At 45.2% G+C, this 17,215-nt stretch overlaps 1 protein-coding gene across 1 annotated transcript in view; it reads right to left on the bottom strand.

Moving 5' to 3' along the window:
- The window catches only part of LOC309562146 (E1A-binding protein p400-like), a 305,609-nt gene that overhangs the window by 221,079 nt on the left and 67,315 nt on the right, over positions 1-17,215 (bottom strand). Inside the window, exons 10-12 of the mRNA XM_082266271.1 lie at positions 13,773-13,822; positions 10,224-10,269; positions 9,401-9,573 (exon numbers count right to left, since the gene is read on the bottom strand). Of these exons, the coding sequence (XP_082122397.1) occupies positions 9,401-9,573; positions 10,224-10,269; positions 13,773-13,822 (269 nt within the window). The remainder of the gene's footprint in view (positions 1-9,400; positions 9,574-10,223; positions 10,270-13,772; positions 13,823-17,215) is intronic.

The raw sequence follows: 17,215 nt of genomic DNA, 5'->3' as shown, positions 1-17,215 counted from the left end.
CTTGATGCAGGAAAGCTACTACTGTGCAGATGGACTCCATCCGAAATTTCTGAACCCGCACAAAGTGGTTCAGAGCCTTGAGATCCAAGATCAGACGAACCTTGCCTTTCTTCCTCGGAACTGTAAACAGATTTAAAAAAAACCTTGGAAACGTTCAGACTCTAGAATCGGCACAATATCTCCTTGTGCTTACAGGTCCTGCACTGCCCTATAGAGGCCCTGTAGCTGCTCTGGAGACAGGCGTAAGTTGGAATGAAAGAACTTTGCCAGGGGCAAGGATCAAAACTCGATCTTGTAACCGAACCGAATCAGTGCGTGGACCCATTTGTCCTGAATGAGCAAGGTTTCATGGATGCGGAAAGAAGGAAAATGTCCCCCCACCCAGGACACGGGTGAGGGCGCCCCTTCAGGCTGGGGAAAGCTGGTCTGCAGAACCAGAAGCGCTAGCTTTGGACTTACCAGGGTCTCTTGGAGCCTCCGGCAAAGTTACGGGTGGATCTCGAGCCCTTTTCCTGCCTGCAAGCCGGACGAAAAGGGCCACTTGTGAGCCGAAAAGAAGGGACACCGCTTACGACAAGGTTCTTTGCCCTTTAACAGCCTGTGACAGCCTGTGGAAGTAATGTACTCTTACCTCCCCCGTTAGACCCTTAATGATATCTTCTATAGAGGCACCAAACAGACGGTTGCCTACAAAAGGAAGATCAGTCAGCACCTTTTCAGAAGCCTGATCAGCTAACCAGTGCTTCAACCAGATAATGTGATGAAGGATCACCGCCGTTACAGAAACCCTGCCGGCCAAGTTAGCCACATCCAGGGATGCATCACAAATATACTGTAATCCTGGGATCAACTGATCTGCCAGATCCGCCAGCTCAGAAGGATGTTGACTCCCCTTCAGATCCTGACGCAAAATCTTAGCCCATTCTGTTAAGGTCTGGGATACCAAGGTAAAAGCAAAGATAGAGGAATATGATCCGAACCAAGCACAGTGACGTGCCTCCATCCCTTTTGGTTAATGTAAACTGAAAACAGAGGTCGTGGGACTTTGAATGAGGAAGGTCACGAACAAAGAAACAAAATTAGATTATAAACGTAATAATTTATTGTACATACAGTCATTGATACAAATGTTGGACATCAGTTACAAATATTATGCAGACATGTATACAGAAAAGGCTGACACAAAAAAATGCATACAGCTTTAAGCTCCTGATGAGTGGACAGGGTTCCACGAAACACGTAGAGCTACTTAAGACACAGATGCAAGATTTAGCGTCGACGTGTACTTTTTTACTGAATATATCTTACAATTATAACAATGTTTTTACTATATGCATTTTTTTGTGTCAGCCTTTTCTGTATACATGTCTGCATAATATTTGTAACTGATGTCCAACATTTGTATCAATGACTGTATGTACAATAAATTATTACGTTTATAATCTAATTTTGTATATCTTAGTTCGTGACCTGCCTCATTCAAAGACCCACGACCTCTGTTTTCTGTTTGCAAGGTAAAAGCAAACACCGGTCTAAACACTGAACCAGCCACGGTGAAGAGGTACTGGATCAGAGCCTTAGCCCTTTTGTCCACGGAGTCCCTAAAAGATTTTGTCCACGGGGTCCCTAAAAGACGGGGATTCTTCCACCAGCAAAAGTGTAGCCTTATTTAGCCTGGAAACCTGACAGTCCACCGATGGTGGAACAGTTAGTTTCTTCAGAAGAGACTCCTCAAAGGGATATCTTCTAGTAAAACGCTTCGGTATAGCGACCATACGTTTGGGGGAACCCCACTGACTAGTGACAATCTCGTCAAAATAGGCAGGAAAGGGAAACACCTTGTGTACCTTGGAAGATCTGCGGGTGCCAAACTGCACCAGTGTCGCGAACTCAGCAGCAGCCGAGTCCTTCAACTTTAAAGTTTCCCGCACCAATACAATCAGGGCCTCCACCAGCGTTTTTTTAAGCACGGCTGCAGAGGATGACGACTCATCCTCACTATTAGAGCACTCTGCATGCGTGGACGCAGACCCAGTGGACTGACTCTCATCCACGGCAGCCAAATCCACCTCAGAATCTGAAGCAGAGGATACAGGTGAATACGGGGGCGCTTCTTGCCAGGTCTCCTTTGCAAGGCCGTATCTACTTTGGCTAATAGCGACTGCAGGGCTGCCGTCATGGCCGCCAGGGCAGACAGAGACCCAGAAGGTCCCGCAGCTTCCAGGAGTAGATCGGGGGGTGAAACATGCTCCATAGGCTCCCTGACCATAAAGGGTTAAAAGGAACTGTGCTGCTCAGCAAAGAAAATGTATTTATTTATTTTTTAAAACGGGGGGGCCCCTGCCCCCTGTGGACTGCTGGTGCACCACAAGAATCAGCGCACCCGCTGCGCTGTATACAGCAGAGGAAGGATATATACCCCCAGAGACTCACCACCTGAGCTGGAGAGTGCCAAAACGGTCTGCCACACTGCAGGAAGTGGAAGAGGAAATGTCACTAGAGGCCCCCACAGCCTTGGCACTGCATCAGACTACAGTAAAATGGCCGCCATTGAAACTATGGGGAAACCAAAAACACGGCTGCTGGACTACACAAACGTGGCCTCTGAAGGCGGGAATACAGAGACCAAAACAAAATGGCAGTACCAGGCGGCGCTGCACGGGACCCTGGACCCCAGGGAAAAGTTCACAGACCCCAGGAGGGGCGCCCATCATCTTGGAATGGGGGTGCTGCTGCCTGAGGCACGCAAGGTGTTTCACTCGCCAGTCAGCCCCATCCAGTGGGGCTATGTCGTGGCCAACCTAGCGCGAAGCGAATAGTTGGGTCGCGCTTGAAGGCCACACTGGGAAATCCGTAAGAATCTAGGCTGTCCAGTGCGTCACCCAGTCCGGCTGTTGATTGTAGTTAACACAGGAACAAAAAAATGGATTTTTGTAAGATCTTACCGTAAAATCCTTTTCTCTTAAGCTCATTGACAGACGTAGTCTTCTTGATTCTCAAGAGCTGGGTTATGTTTTCTCCGCAGGAGTAGGACTAGGCAGAAAGACAAAACGTTCTGGCTCCACCTTAGGGGCAGTCCCTGAGGGTATATCCTCCCTCTCTCTGCTACAGGGAATCAGTTCTGTTCTAAAGCAGTAACAGAGAATTTAACCCAACCCAACTCAATGATAGAGGGGCGGGTACTACGTCTGTCAATGAGCTTAAGAGAAAAGGATTTTACGGTAAGATCTTACAAAAATCCATTTTTCTCTATCGCTCATTGACAGACGTAGTCTTCTTGATTCTCAAGAGCTGGGACATCCAGAAGCAGTGCCACAAAATGAGGGGTGGGATTGACAGAATCAAAATCCAATCTAGAAGGCCCAACCGGAGCCAACCAGAAGTATCAAAGGACTCATCGAGTAAACAGATGAGACCTACCCCACAAATCCTCGAGGTAGACCAACAGTCTCCTCAAACAGTGGCCTGCAGGAACCTTGCGGCCAGAAGAGGCATCTGACGATGCCATCACATAAACCTTATACAATATTGTAAAGGTATGAACCGACTACTAAACAGTCGCCTTGAAAACCTGAACCACTGACGCCTGATGGCGGAAGGTCCAGGAAACTCTAAGCGCCCGAGTAGAATGCGCCTTAACAGGGAACGGGGGATGCCGACCCTTGGATAAAATAAGCCTATACCACCGTCTGTCTGATCCATCTAAAGATGGTCGCAGCAGAACAGGCAACCCCTTCTTAGGGCCATCCGTGATCACAAACAGTGAATCCGTCTTACAAATTGAATCCGTAGTATTCAAGTATATCCTGATCGCCCGAACTACATCCAAGGAATGCCATGCAAATTCTCGAGGATGATTGGGCTAAGGACATAGGAAGGACAATACACTGTCCTTATTCAATGAAACTTTGAAACCACCTTAGAAGGAAGGATGGATTCGGATGAAGAACAACCTTATCCCTATGAACCACCAGATCTGGGGAACAACAGGATAATGCAGCCAGTTCTGACACCCTGCGTGCAGAAGTGATAGCCACCAAGAAGACCACCTTCTGGGATAAAGTAAGCAAGGGAATCTCCCTGATATTTTCAAAGGGAGGTGTCTGAAGGACAGACAGCACCAAATTAAGATCCCAGGATGGTAACGGCGCGTGCACTGGCAGAGCCCGGTGTCGCACCCCCTGGATGAAATTCCGCACCAAGGAATGAGTAGACAAAAGCTTCTGAAAGAAGATAGCAAATGCTGAAACCAGACCCTTGATAACACTCAAGGCCAGCTTCTGCTCAACTCCCTGTTGCAGAAAGCCAATATTCGGACTACCGAATAAAGATGTAGATGGAACCCAAGGGATTCACACCACACAATATAAGACTTCCATGTACGATGATAATCTTTCTGGAAGTCGCTTTCCTTGTTTTAACTAGAGTAGGAATAACTGAAGCTGACAATCCCTTGTCCTTCAGCACCTGGGTCTCAATAACCAGGCCGTTTAAAACCAGCGATCGTAAAGCAGGATGGAAGATCGGTCCCTGAGACAGTAGATCCTCCCTGAGAGGAAGTCTCCACGGGACGTCCGCCATCAGTCTGACCAAGTCGGCGTAACAAGCTCGACAAGGCCAGTCCGGAGCTGCCAGGATTACTGGAATTCCTTCCTCCTCTATTCTGCGAAGAAGTCTTGGCAGTAACCCAAGAGGAGGGAAGGCATACATTAGCTGGTATTGCCCCCACGGGGTGATCAGTGCGTCTGCGGTTTCTGCTAGAGGATCGCGGGAGCGAGCCACGAATCTCTGAACTTTCCTGTTGAATCGAGATGCCAACAGATCCATATCCGGGGTGCCCCATCGTAGGCACAACTGGTGGAAAACGTCTGGATGGAGGGACCATTCCCCCTGATCCAGAGTCTGACGGCTGAGATAATCTGCCTGCCAATTCTCCACCCCCGGAATGAACACCGCAGAGATTGCTGGAACAAATCGTTCCACCCAGCGAAGAATGCAAGCCACTTCTTTGGCCGCTCGGACACTCTTGGTGCCCCCCTGGTGATTGACATAAGCCACGGCCGTGGCGTTGTCCGACTGGATCCGAACCGGGCTGCCCTGGAGCTGCTCGGTCCAGTGAATCAGACAAAGTCTGATCGCTCTCAGTTCCAATACATTTATCGGTAACCTGGATTCTTCCGGGGACCAAAGTCCCTGGACAGATAACTGACCGAGAATTCCTCCCCATCCGGATAGACTGGCATCCGTGGTCACTGTCGTCCAATATATTGGCAGAAATGACTTTCCCTGGCTGAGCATCGGAGACCGAAGCCACCAGACCAGAGACTCTCTGGTCTGTTTGCTCAATCGGATCTGATTGTCCAGGGATTCCGGATTCCGATTCCATCTGAGAAGAATCTCTTGCTGAAGAATTCGGGTATGGGACTGGGCAAATGGGACTGCTTCGAAGGAAGCCACCATCAACCCCAGAACCCTCATGCAAGTCCGAAGGGAAGACCAGCTGTTGGATAGTAACAACTGGACTGCTGATTGAATCTTCCTGACTGTGTCTAGAATTAGACCCAGATATTCGAGCCTCTGGGTGGGAACCAGAAATGACTTTTGCTGGTTCACCAGCCACCCGAATTCCTGTAAAGAAATCATAGTAATTTCTATGTTTTGTAGCAAGGTCTGAGGAGACTCTGCATGAAGCAGAAGATCGTCTAGGTAACCTAGAATCGATATGCCTCTTTGGCGCAGTAGTGCCAACATTGGGGCCAACACCTTCGTGAAGACCCGTGGAGCGGTGGCGAGACCGAAAAGTAACGCCACAAACTGATAGTGGTTCTCTTCTACGGAAAAGCGTAGAAACCGCTGATGTCCTGCGAAAATGGGAATGTGAAGATATGCGTCCTAGATGTCTATGGACGCTAGGACATCCCCTGGATGCAGAAAGGGTGCTACTGTGCGAATGGACTCCATTCTAAATCTTCTTATGTTGACAAAAGAATTGAGTGCCCTTAAGTCCAGAATTGGACGCACTTTGCCCTCTTTCCTGGGTATTGTAAATAGGTTTGAATAAAAACCTTGAAACCGTTCTGTCCAAGGAACGTGGACTACCACTCCTTGTTGTAGTAAATCTGTGACTGCTTTCCGCAGATCGTCTAAACGATCCGGGGATAGTCGGCTATTGGAAGGGAAGAATCGCGCCGGTGGGAGAGATCGAAACTCGATCTTGTACCCTGACCTTATGACTTCGCAAACCCATCTGTCTGGGATTCTGGAAAGCCATGGATCCGGGAACCGGCGAAGACGTCCCCCCACCCCAGTTATGGGTGGGGGCGCACCTTCAGGCTTTGGACGGTTTATCTTCAGGTCTAGAGGGGGCGGGCTTTTGCTTGCCCGACCAACGACCCCTGACGCCTCCTGCAGGAGCTTTGGAGGACTTAATTTTTTCACCCGCGGGACGAAAAAACCTCTTGTGAGCAGAAAAAGAAGGCCCTCGTCCTTGACGAGTTCCTTTACCTTTAAAATTTTGCGGTAAAAAGGTGCTCTTTCCACCCGTGAGATCCTTAATGATCTCATCTAAGTTGGCTCCAAATAGACGCTCTCCTAAAAAGGGGATATTAGCCAATGCTTTTTTGGAACCTTGGTCGGCTAACCAACCTTTTAGCCACAGTGTACGCCTGAGAACCACTGCTGAGACAGATGCTCGCGCCAATAATGAAGTGGCGTCTAACGCCGCATCACACACAAACTGTAACCCCTGTATCATTTGTTCCAACGAATCTGATACCGCCTGAGGGACCTCTTCTAGGTCCCGGCGTAACCACTTGGTCCATACAGTTACAGCCTGCGAAACCAGACCAATAGCAATTATTGGTCTGAAAGCTGATCCAATCAAGGTAAACATGGTGCGAGACATAGCTTCTATCTTGCGATCCACTGGATCTTTAAAAGACGGAGCGTCTTCTAGAGGAATAACCGTGGCTTTATTCAATCTAGCAATTGGTGAATCCACCACAGGTGGTTCTGTCCATTTCTTAATGAGGGTTTCCTCAAACGGATAACGCCTGTTAATGCGTTTAGAAATAGTAGAAATGCGTTTTGGCAGACTCCATTCTTCTTTGATTGGATTGCCAAAACATTTGGGCAATGGAAAAACCTTCGCCACTTTGATGCGTTTTTTAGTCCCAAAAGGGATTTCAGTTTCAGCTATTTCTGACGGAATACCCTGTAATCTTAAGGTTTCTTGAACAGATACAATGAGTGCGTTTACCAACGCTTCCTCTCTGGCTATGGCTGATGCCGAAACATCCTCCTCACTGTCTAAAAAGACAGTACACGAGACACCAATACCAGATGAAGTACCTGCAACTGCAGAAATAGGCTCAGAGTCTGAATCAGAGGTTTCAGATAATAAGGGGTTAGGCGGGGGTCGCTTTCTTGCGCCCTGTCCCTGACAAGCCACTTCCACCCGGGACACAAAAGTTTCCATAATAGCGGACAATGATTCAATCGTCAGTGGGGTGCTGGAGGATCCCGCAGACCCCTCGAGGGGATCCGGAGGAGATACATGAGTGGCAGGGTCCCTGTTAATTCAGGACACCTTTGCCAGAAAACACAAAAAAAACTTTTTTTTTTTTTTTTTTTAAATAAAAAATACCTTTTTTTTTTTTTTTTTATGTGTCTCCCCCTAGCGCAATAGCGCCCCTCAGAGTACCTGCTTCTCGATCCCACAGAGAGAGAGAGGGACCCCCAAGGCTCACCAACCGATGCAGTGAAGTTTCCAACCAACTGCAGTCAGCGTCTGTCTTTTACAGACTGGAAGGAGCTGTTGCTTTTTCCCGGGTAGAAGGACGTGGCTCCGCCCCCTGTGTACGCCTTCCGGCGTTCCCAGCTCTCCACGAGGTAGCTGGGCTCATGAAACATGGCCGCCCCCATACAGGAGACATTAGACTCCAAAAACATGGCGGCCGGCGTGACCTGAGGACATGCATGCACCTGGTCTACGGCAAAATGGCGGCGGACCGCCGAAATCGTTTTTCCCAGCACATCCACCTGCATCTCTGCTGAGTGGCGATTGATTGATCTACAGGAGATACACTACAAATAAGGTAGGATTATACCTCCTATGTCTGCTGTAATGCTACAGTCTGCTGGGTAGAGTGTTAGCTCTCAAACCAAGTCCACTTCCCACAAACACATACTGTATTTACAAGGGGGACTTTTAGTGTCAGATATATACTGACCATGTATGGAGGGGCCCATAATTCATACTGCCTCATAACGAGGGAAGAAAAAAGGGAACGTTTACTTACCATACCGAACCGACAGGCACCCTCTCTTCACAATACCCTCTCCACCGGGGTGGGGGTTTGTGGACCACTCCGGACGCCTCGACTCTCTGGTTCCTGGCGTCCAAGCGAGATTTTTAACTCGCAAGGTCAGTCCCTCCACTGGGACTCCGTCGCGGCCGACCCAGCGCGGAGCTCTGGTCTGCACGCGCTCGTAGGCAGAAACCGGGGTGACCACTGGATCTCAACATCCAGCCCGTCGCCCGGCCCCGCATACTTACTTGAATGTGTCGCGGCCGACCAAGCGCAATGCAATGGTCTGCGCGCGCTCGTAGGCCGGCTGGGGTGACCACTAGTGTCGCCCAGTCCGGCGTTTTTGCTTGAAGATCTCACAGGAAAAACACTGGAGAAAAAACTACCTAAAAAATATTTCTTCTAAAGAAAAAATCTTGCCAGGACCAAAAAGATCCCAGCAAGGAACTTAGGTCCTTACTCCTGACTAGACAGAAAAAAACTGATTCCCTGTAGCAGAGAGAGGGAGGATATACCCTCAGGGACTGCCCCTAAGGTGGAGCCAGAACGTTTTGTCTTTCTGCCTAGTCCTACTCCTGCGGAGACAACATAACCCAGCTCTTGAGAATCAAGAAGACTACGTCTGTCAATGAGCGATAGAGAAATAATAAAGAGTAAAACATTCCATTTAAATAGGAAAAAATGCCAGGACCGCAGATCCCAGCAGAGAGCCAGGTCCTTACTCCTGACTAGGCAGAAAAAAAAACTGGAGTCCTACAGCAGGAAGTGATGGTATACCCTCTAGGACTGCCCCAGGGGCTTAACCAAAAAGTTTTCCACCTAGTCCTACTCCTAGAGAGAGAGAGCATAAGCCCAATGGTCTGAAGACTTGAGGCTGTGTCTGTCAGTGAACGAAAGAGAAAATTATATATTTTTTTTATTAGGACAAGCTTATTGTCATGAGGGATAAGTAGATTGGGACCCCGATTTAGTTCCTTAGACAAGTAGCTTTTTTTTGTTTTTTTAATTTCCACATCCCTGACACAAGAAGGGATCTTAAGTTTTTTTTAAAAACATGGCCAACCAAATGATACACAGATCTACATACTCACCATCCCAGAAATGCGTGCACTACCATGAGGTAGTAATAGTTCTGCAGCACCAGCCACTTCGGCAATGTCACGATTGTGTTTCCGTGAACCTACATGGGCAGCACTACTTCCAGTCAGCAAAGAGTCTATGAGAACCACCTGCTTCTGTGCACCATCTAATCCTGTTTCACCATCTGAAAAAGAAAAAAAAAACAGTTACATTATTAGTTATAAGAAGGTAATGATACTATTCTACAAAAGCCTAACAAATGTTTCATTCGTTTGCACTATTTGCGGGTTCATGAATCATATTTTTACCCCAAGTCACTAAAGGGTTTTTAGCACAAATCCTACAAATTTACCAAATACATTTACTATATCACAAAGATTATCACACAGGTTTTCACTACTTAGATTGCAGCTAGCTTCTGCCTGGCATTAACAGATTAATCATTATCATTAGGTTTAATGACCTATGCAGAAAAGGAGTCTGCCGGCTCGGTAAAAGTAATCGCCAGCTATGAAGCTGCCACATCACTTTTCAAGCTGGGAGCCAGCTAAACAAAACCCACACAAGCTGATGGCTGCTACTGCCATCAGCTTGCGATTAAAGGTTCACACTTTAGACATACATAGTACATCCAAAGAGCTTAAAATGGTTAAATAAATTTTCAACAAAGAAAAGCAAGGAAACACTTCGTATTTCACCATCATGGTTGCCACCACCATAGAAAGACAAATTAAATACACAAAAGACTATACTAGCTGGTGACCATTTGCAATTATTTTTTACCTAATCAGGTCATGCTTTTCATAAACTCCGCTAGAAAATAAACAAACAAACCTTTTCTTTCGGTTACTTTAAAAACATTCCCTGAGATAACTGGATTCTGAAAAATAGAAAAAATGAAGAATGTAATTTGGAGGAAACTGCTGATTAAAAATTCAAATGGAAAAAACAAACAGTGCTTACTGCAGTTTTGCACAAAATGGACAATGTCTAAATTACCGATTGCAAAGCCAGTAAACAAAATCTCATAAGCATACAACCTGTACAAGTGGTATAATACAAGTGGTATTTAAATGCAAAATATGTAAAGTGGCAATCTAGTTATTCTATGGAGTAACTAAAAGGACAGATTTATAATTATATATAATATATAAATACAATTTTATATATTATATATATATTTATTTATATTACACAAACTTGATTCCAAAAAAGTTGGGACACTGTACAAATTGTGAATAAAAACAGAATGCAATGATGTGGAAGTTTCAAATTTCAATATTTTATTCAGAATACAACATAGATGACATATTAAATGTTTAAACTGAGAAAATGTATCTTAAGGGAAAAATAAGTTGATTTTAAATTTCATGGCTTCAACACATCTCAAAAAAGTTGGGACAAGGCCATGTTTACCACTGTGTAGCATCCCCTCTTCTTTTTAGAACAGCCTGCAAATGTCTGGGGACTGAGGAGACAAGTTGCCCAAGTTTAGGAATAGGAATTTTGTCCCATTCTTGTTTAATACAGATTTCTAGTTACTCAACTGTCTTAGGTCTTCTTTGTCGCATCTTCCTCTTTATGATGTGCCAAATGTTTTCTATGGGTGAAAGATCTGGACTGCAGGCTGCCATTTCAGTACCCGGATCCTTCTACACAGCCATGATGTAATTGATGCAGTATGTGGTCTGGCATTGCCATGTTGGAAAATGAAAAGGTCTTCCCTGAAAGAGACGACGTCTGAATGAGAGCATATGTTGTTCTAGAACTTGGATATACCTTTCAGCATTGATGGTGCCTTTCCAGATGTGTAAGCTGCCCATGCCACACGCACTCATGCAACCCCATACCATCAGAGATGCAGGCTTCTGAACTGAGCGCTGATGACAAATTGGGTTGTCCTTGGCCTCTTTAGTCCGGATGACATGGCGTCCCAGTTTTCCATAAAGAACTTACAATTTTGATTCTTCTGACAACAGAACAGTTTTCCACTTTGCCACAGTCCATTTTAAATGAGCCTTGGCCCAGAGAAAATGCCTGCGCTTCTGGATCATGTTTAGATTTGGCTTCTTTTTGGCCTATAGAGTTTTAGCCGGCAACGGCGAATAGCATGGTGGATTGTGTTCAACGACAATGTTTTCTGAAAGTATTCCTGAGCCCATGTTGTGATTTCCATTACAGTAGCATTACTTTATGTGATGTAGTGCCGTCTTAAGGGCCCGAAGATCACGGGCATCCAGTATGGTTTTCCGGTCTTGACCCTTACGCACAGAGATTGTTCCAGATTCTCAGAATCTTTGGATGATAACCTCAAACTCTTTGCAATTTTTCTCTGAGAAACTCCTTTCTGATATTACTCCACTATTTTTCATCGCAGCATTGGGGGAATTGGTGATCCCTCTGCCCACCTTGACTTCTGAGAGACACTGCCACTCCGAGAGGCTCTTTTTATACCCAATCATTTTGCCAATTGACCCAAGTTGCAAATTGGTCCTCCAGCTGTTCCTTATATCTACATTTCACTTCTCTGGCCTCTTATTGCTACCTGTCCCAACTTTTTTGGAATGTGTAGCTCTTATGAAATCCAAAATGAGTCAATATTTGACATAACATTTTAAAACCTCTCACTTTCAACATTTGATATGTTATCTATATTATATTGTGAATAATATTGAAGTTTGAGATTTGTAAATTAGTTCATTCCTTTTTTACTCACAATTTGTACAGTGTCCCAACTTTTTTGGAATTGGGTTTGTAAATGTGTCCTACCACATTCTTAGAAAGTATACTAAAAATAAGACCACAGAAGCCGTTTGGTCCCCCACCTGGACCACCCAAGCTTTTGGCTGTGCCAGGCAATTTTTACATTTAATTTTGATCCCCAAGGCTTTGTTCAAGGCACATATACATTGCTCCATTGAGATAATTGGGAGGGCAAAGTTAGGCTCTCTCACTCAACTCCATGGCATGTGCATAGATTAAGAGACCCTAATCCCTGGTGAATAAATATCCAAGCACAGCATTTTCATACAGGACAGACGGTAAACCTAACCACATCACCACATGTCTCTATTGGTCATTAAGTCTGATAATGAGGTCTTGGGGGTGGGCATGAGTTAGCTCCTGAAGTTGCTACTTTGTTGCCAACATTTCAGTTCAGAGTGCCTTGTTGCATTTATGTGTATTTTATTTTTTTTTTTTTCTGGGGCCTTTGTTGCCTAACAGCATAGGGCAGCCTATTCATTTGAATGGCTTGCCCTACGCATAACACACACACACCAAAAGCAGCCCCTGCACATTTGTTGGGCAGCAAACCTCACTCATTTCTGTACCATGCATTTGAGGTGACAAGAAATAATGGCACCGCAAGAGCAATGTGCACGTTTCTGCTTGCATTCCTATAACATGCAGGAGTGGGTGTGTGCATTTTGTCCTGCAGCCAGTTTAGAATGTTTGAATTGTGGAGATCCCTTATTAAAATTTTAGCTCCTGCTCATTTTCAAAAACAAGCCGTTAAAGTGTTACTAAACCCACAACAGTAAAGCATGCTTGTTCTACTGACTATGGAACCTAAGGAGTTATCCTCTGCATTGCGTAAAAAAAACTTTTTGACCCTGTATTTACAGATCCTCCTCCTCTCCTTGCATTGTCCCCATAACATGTCCAGAAAAGAGAGCGACTGGAGTCAGGCTGCATACGCTCAGTTTAGTGTGTATTGCTGGAGAGGTTTTTTTTTTCTTGGGAAGAGTGCACGTGATAAGCACGGGGCCAATCAGTACTGCCCAGACAGATGGTCAGGGTTCCTGCATCGTGATAGGATAGCCAGTGCAGTATGAAAACTCCTCCTACAAGCTTTAACCAGGCACTAACAGAAGTCACAAGACTATTTACTGCTATACACTGCTGATGAGAAAAGGTATTTAGCAATTTATATCTATTAAAATGATTGCATTTCCATTTTTCCATTTTCTGTGTCCTGTGGGAGACTAGATATAGTGAATGCAGGTTCCTGGGTTGAGTAACATTTTAAGGCCAGGTCCACATAAGTGCGGCCTTAGGTTCATGCCTGATCCGAATTTTTACCTGAATTCACACCTGAACCGGACCCAAACAAGCACAGGACCCTCTGCAATCCGGGCCGTGGAAGTCCCAGACCTGTGTGAACTGGCTCCATTGAGAGCCCCCCACATTTACATGTCATGCGAAGTGGATGCGGAGAAACCTGCATCCGATTGCCACATATGTGACCCTGAATAAGGAATAGTTTACAAGACTATAAATAATCCTGTCATTTAGGAAAAATGTGTCTTAAAAAGGAAACCAATTTTGCATACTATATTTAATACATTTAGCTGTATTTTATAAGCCTTCACTGTGACTTACCAAACATCTCTCTGTTCTCCCCTGCTGGTTAGCTCTTTTAGGTTCTTGACCTAAAGTTAAAAAAAAAAGTTCCAAAAAATAAAACAAACAAAAGACATGACACAGAAATGGGGCTTGCTTTTTTTTTTGTGAAGGAGTTTGTGGGGGAGAGAAATTTGATTAAGATGCAATCACCTATCCTACTTTTACTACATAGTAAGCCTGTACTACCAGAAGGAGGAAAAAAAAATAAATAAAAATCAGTGATAGCGCCCATATTTCTATTGACAGATCCCCTATAACCACTGCTACCAGAGACATTTTCCCCCATTTATGCCTACATTAAAATACACAGGCCTTTAGATTGGTTAAACAGACAGTATACATTTTCCAGGACATTCCTAAACACCCAGGAGAGAAAATGGTGGTAATTCCTATTTTTTGTGTGTCATGAAATTAGCATTTTTAAATGAATTCTATATATTACCCAAATTGTTTAGTAAAATTTAAAAGATGAGGTAGCAGTGAGTAGATACCCAATATGTCAAGCCCTAAAATTGTGAGTGTAAAATGGTGACTAACTTTGGTACTCAAAGCTGTCCATAGCGGTCGCTTGAAAAGCCTTTACAAATTATCAGTTTGGAGTTAAAGGGTTGGGTCACCTTTACCAACAAACTGCCTAAGCAGATAGGAGGTGTCTTATGCAGCTTTGACTAAAGTTGAATAATGCCCTTGCTATATAGGTGTAGGTCATTTATATACCTCAGAAAGCCTGACCTGAAAACTCCCACAACATTGCTAAGCGAGACCTAATCATTACGGCTCACCTCCACAATCACAGGAGAGAGCCCCTTCTCCGATACAAACCCCCTCAACATGTGTTCTCTCCCCTGATAGAGCAGCTCTGAGCTTAGCATTTGGGAGTTAACTTTTATTTATTTATAGAGACATTACAGTAAATAGTGTGCACAATATCCGCAAAAATCACCACAGATTATGTAAATTTATGACAAAGTGAAATAAGAGCAAAAATACATTGCTAAGAAACTAAGAAACTGTTTTTGGTGAGATCGAAGATCAACTTCTCCGAGAATCCCCAATATAGTGTAAATACTGCGGCGCTAATTCTAAATGTCCCAAATAAATTGGACAAAGCAGTCCTTCAGTGTCCACTTCAAACTGGAGAAAATGTGGGAAACCGAAAACCCGGAGAACCGCCACCAAGCACCATGAGCGCCACCCAACGCGTTTCGTCATCAAAAGACGTAGTCTAGGGGATGATGAAATGCGTCGGGTGGCGCCCATGGTGACGCACGCCGACACGGGGGAGGAGATGTGGCGGCCATCTTTTTGGTTATTCTCGCAATACAGCATGGCACTAGGAGAGGAACACCTATTACCAGCCTAGATGCTCGTTTTACTCTACAAGATTGTAAGTGTTCTTAACTATGTGTGCAAATAAAAGCTTGATGCAGTCTGCGCCATGAGTGTCCCTGCTTTCTATTTTATATCTTGAAAACAGTTGAACCTATGAGCTCTGGATCTTTGGAAGGAGGATAGCTATTTGCCCCCGTACATCTGGCCATATTGGATCTCTGTAATGGAGGTCACTCTTATCTGGTAAGAGGCAGTGTAATTAGAGTGCTTGGTGGCGGTTCTCCGGGTCTGCGGTTTCCCACATTTTCTCCAGTTTGAGGTGGACACTGAAGGACTGCTTTGTCCAATTTATTTGGGACATTTAGAATTAGCGCCGCAGTATTTACACAATTTTCTTTGAATCTGTTATTATTCCGGATTTGTGTGGCTGCTTTTTCACTTTTAGATATTTTATGTCATTTTATTCTGAGGTTTTAGCGCAGCAATATAGTGATTTATAATCCCCAATATGCACCACTTGGGATTGCAAACATTAGCTAGGCCCAGAGACGTGGAGATGAAATGGGTAACCAGAGACCAAAAAGGCCTGATTTTCGGACAGCTCCACAACATATGAAGCAAATCCCCACGTTCCCCACAACATTTATGATACTCCGGAGTGGGCCTCTGTTTCATCAAGAACAACCTATAAGGCGTATAATAGGTTCTATGAAAAATACGTAACTGTATCAGACGGTCCCTGGCAGATATCGGAGTCTTAAAATATACCTCCAAAAACTCCTCCCAGTCATCGTTCGAAAGATCCGGGATGTCCCTCGTCCACCCGGCCCTAATAGCATCCAGTCTAGACAGCACACTACCAATCAGAACACTATAGTAGGAGCTGGTTAATTTGGTATGCACGTCCTGCAACAATTCCTTTTCCAAGGGGGAGTTGCAGAGAGAGACAGTGCCGGGCCCAAATTGGGCTATGGCCGCGTGTCTTAATTGGAGGTAACGGTAATGCCAAGAGCCGGGTATCCGAAAGTCCAACCGGAACTGTTGAAAGGTCTTAAAAACCCCTTCCTCAAACAGTTGGTGAGCATACTTCAAGCCCCTCCCTGCCCACTGCACCGCATCTTGTGATACAGAAAAGTGAGGCAGACTAGGATTACACCACAGAGGTTGATTCTCAGAAAATAGTCCCGGAGATACCGATAACAATGATTCACACCTAATATAAATCTTAAGGGAGGATGTCAAAAGTGCTGTACCCTCAAAAGGCGGCAACGCTGCGTCTGTAAATAAGATTAGCAAGTGTCTCGTATGAGGAAACTACCACAGCCTCGGCGGCCGTAGCCGCATTGCCCCTCTGAGGGAAGAGCCAACCGTGAATGTGTACCAATTGTGCTGCATAGTGCTGCATAATATAAAAGCAGGTTCAGGAGGGCAAGGCCACCCATCACCACTGGTTGTTGTAGCGTAGCAATGGAAAGCCTAGGTGCCTTTGGGTACCACAGGAACCCTGATATGAGGGAGTCAAGTTCCCTAAAAAACTTATTCGGTACAAACACCGGGGAGTTGGCCAAGACGTACAAGAATTTGGGCAGCATAACCATTTTAAACAAATTTACCCTACCGGTCAGTTAGTGGCAGATGCTTCCAGTGTTCCAACTTAGATCTAAAAAGAGCCAGACAAGGGAGAAGATTATTGGTCAGATATAGTGACAGGGGCTGCTGAACCTGAACTCCTAGGTATCGGAAGGAAAATGTTAATCTTAAGGGGCAGTCCTCCGGGAGAGAGAGAGGGGTGTCCATATCAACCGGAAATAAACTGGATTTAGATTAGTTGACCCGAAAACTGGAGAAAAAACCGAAGTTTTGGAAAAGTTGAAGTACCGTCATAAGCGAGGTTTGAGGATCAGTCAAATATAGCAACATGTCATCTGCATAAAGAGAGACTCTCTCTTCCAGGGTCCGTAGACACATCCCACGGATATCTGTGGAGGTTCTCAACAGCTGGGCAAGAGGTTCTATGGCAAGCGCAAAAAGTAGGGGGGATAAAGGACAGCCCTGCTGCGTACCCCTATGTATTTGCAAGGGACTAG

This window comes from Pelophylax lessonae, assembly GCF_965119305.1.
Source record: "Pelophylax lessonae genome assembly, chromosome: 1".
NCBI lineage: Eukaryota > Metazoa > Chordata > Amphibia > Anura > Ranidae > Pelophylax > Pelophylax lessonae.
The sequence above is the reverse complement of the archived record's forward strand: the minus strand, read 5'-3'. Positions and strand labels throughout refer to the sequence as shown.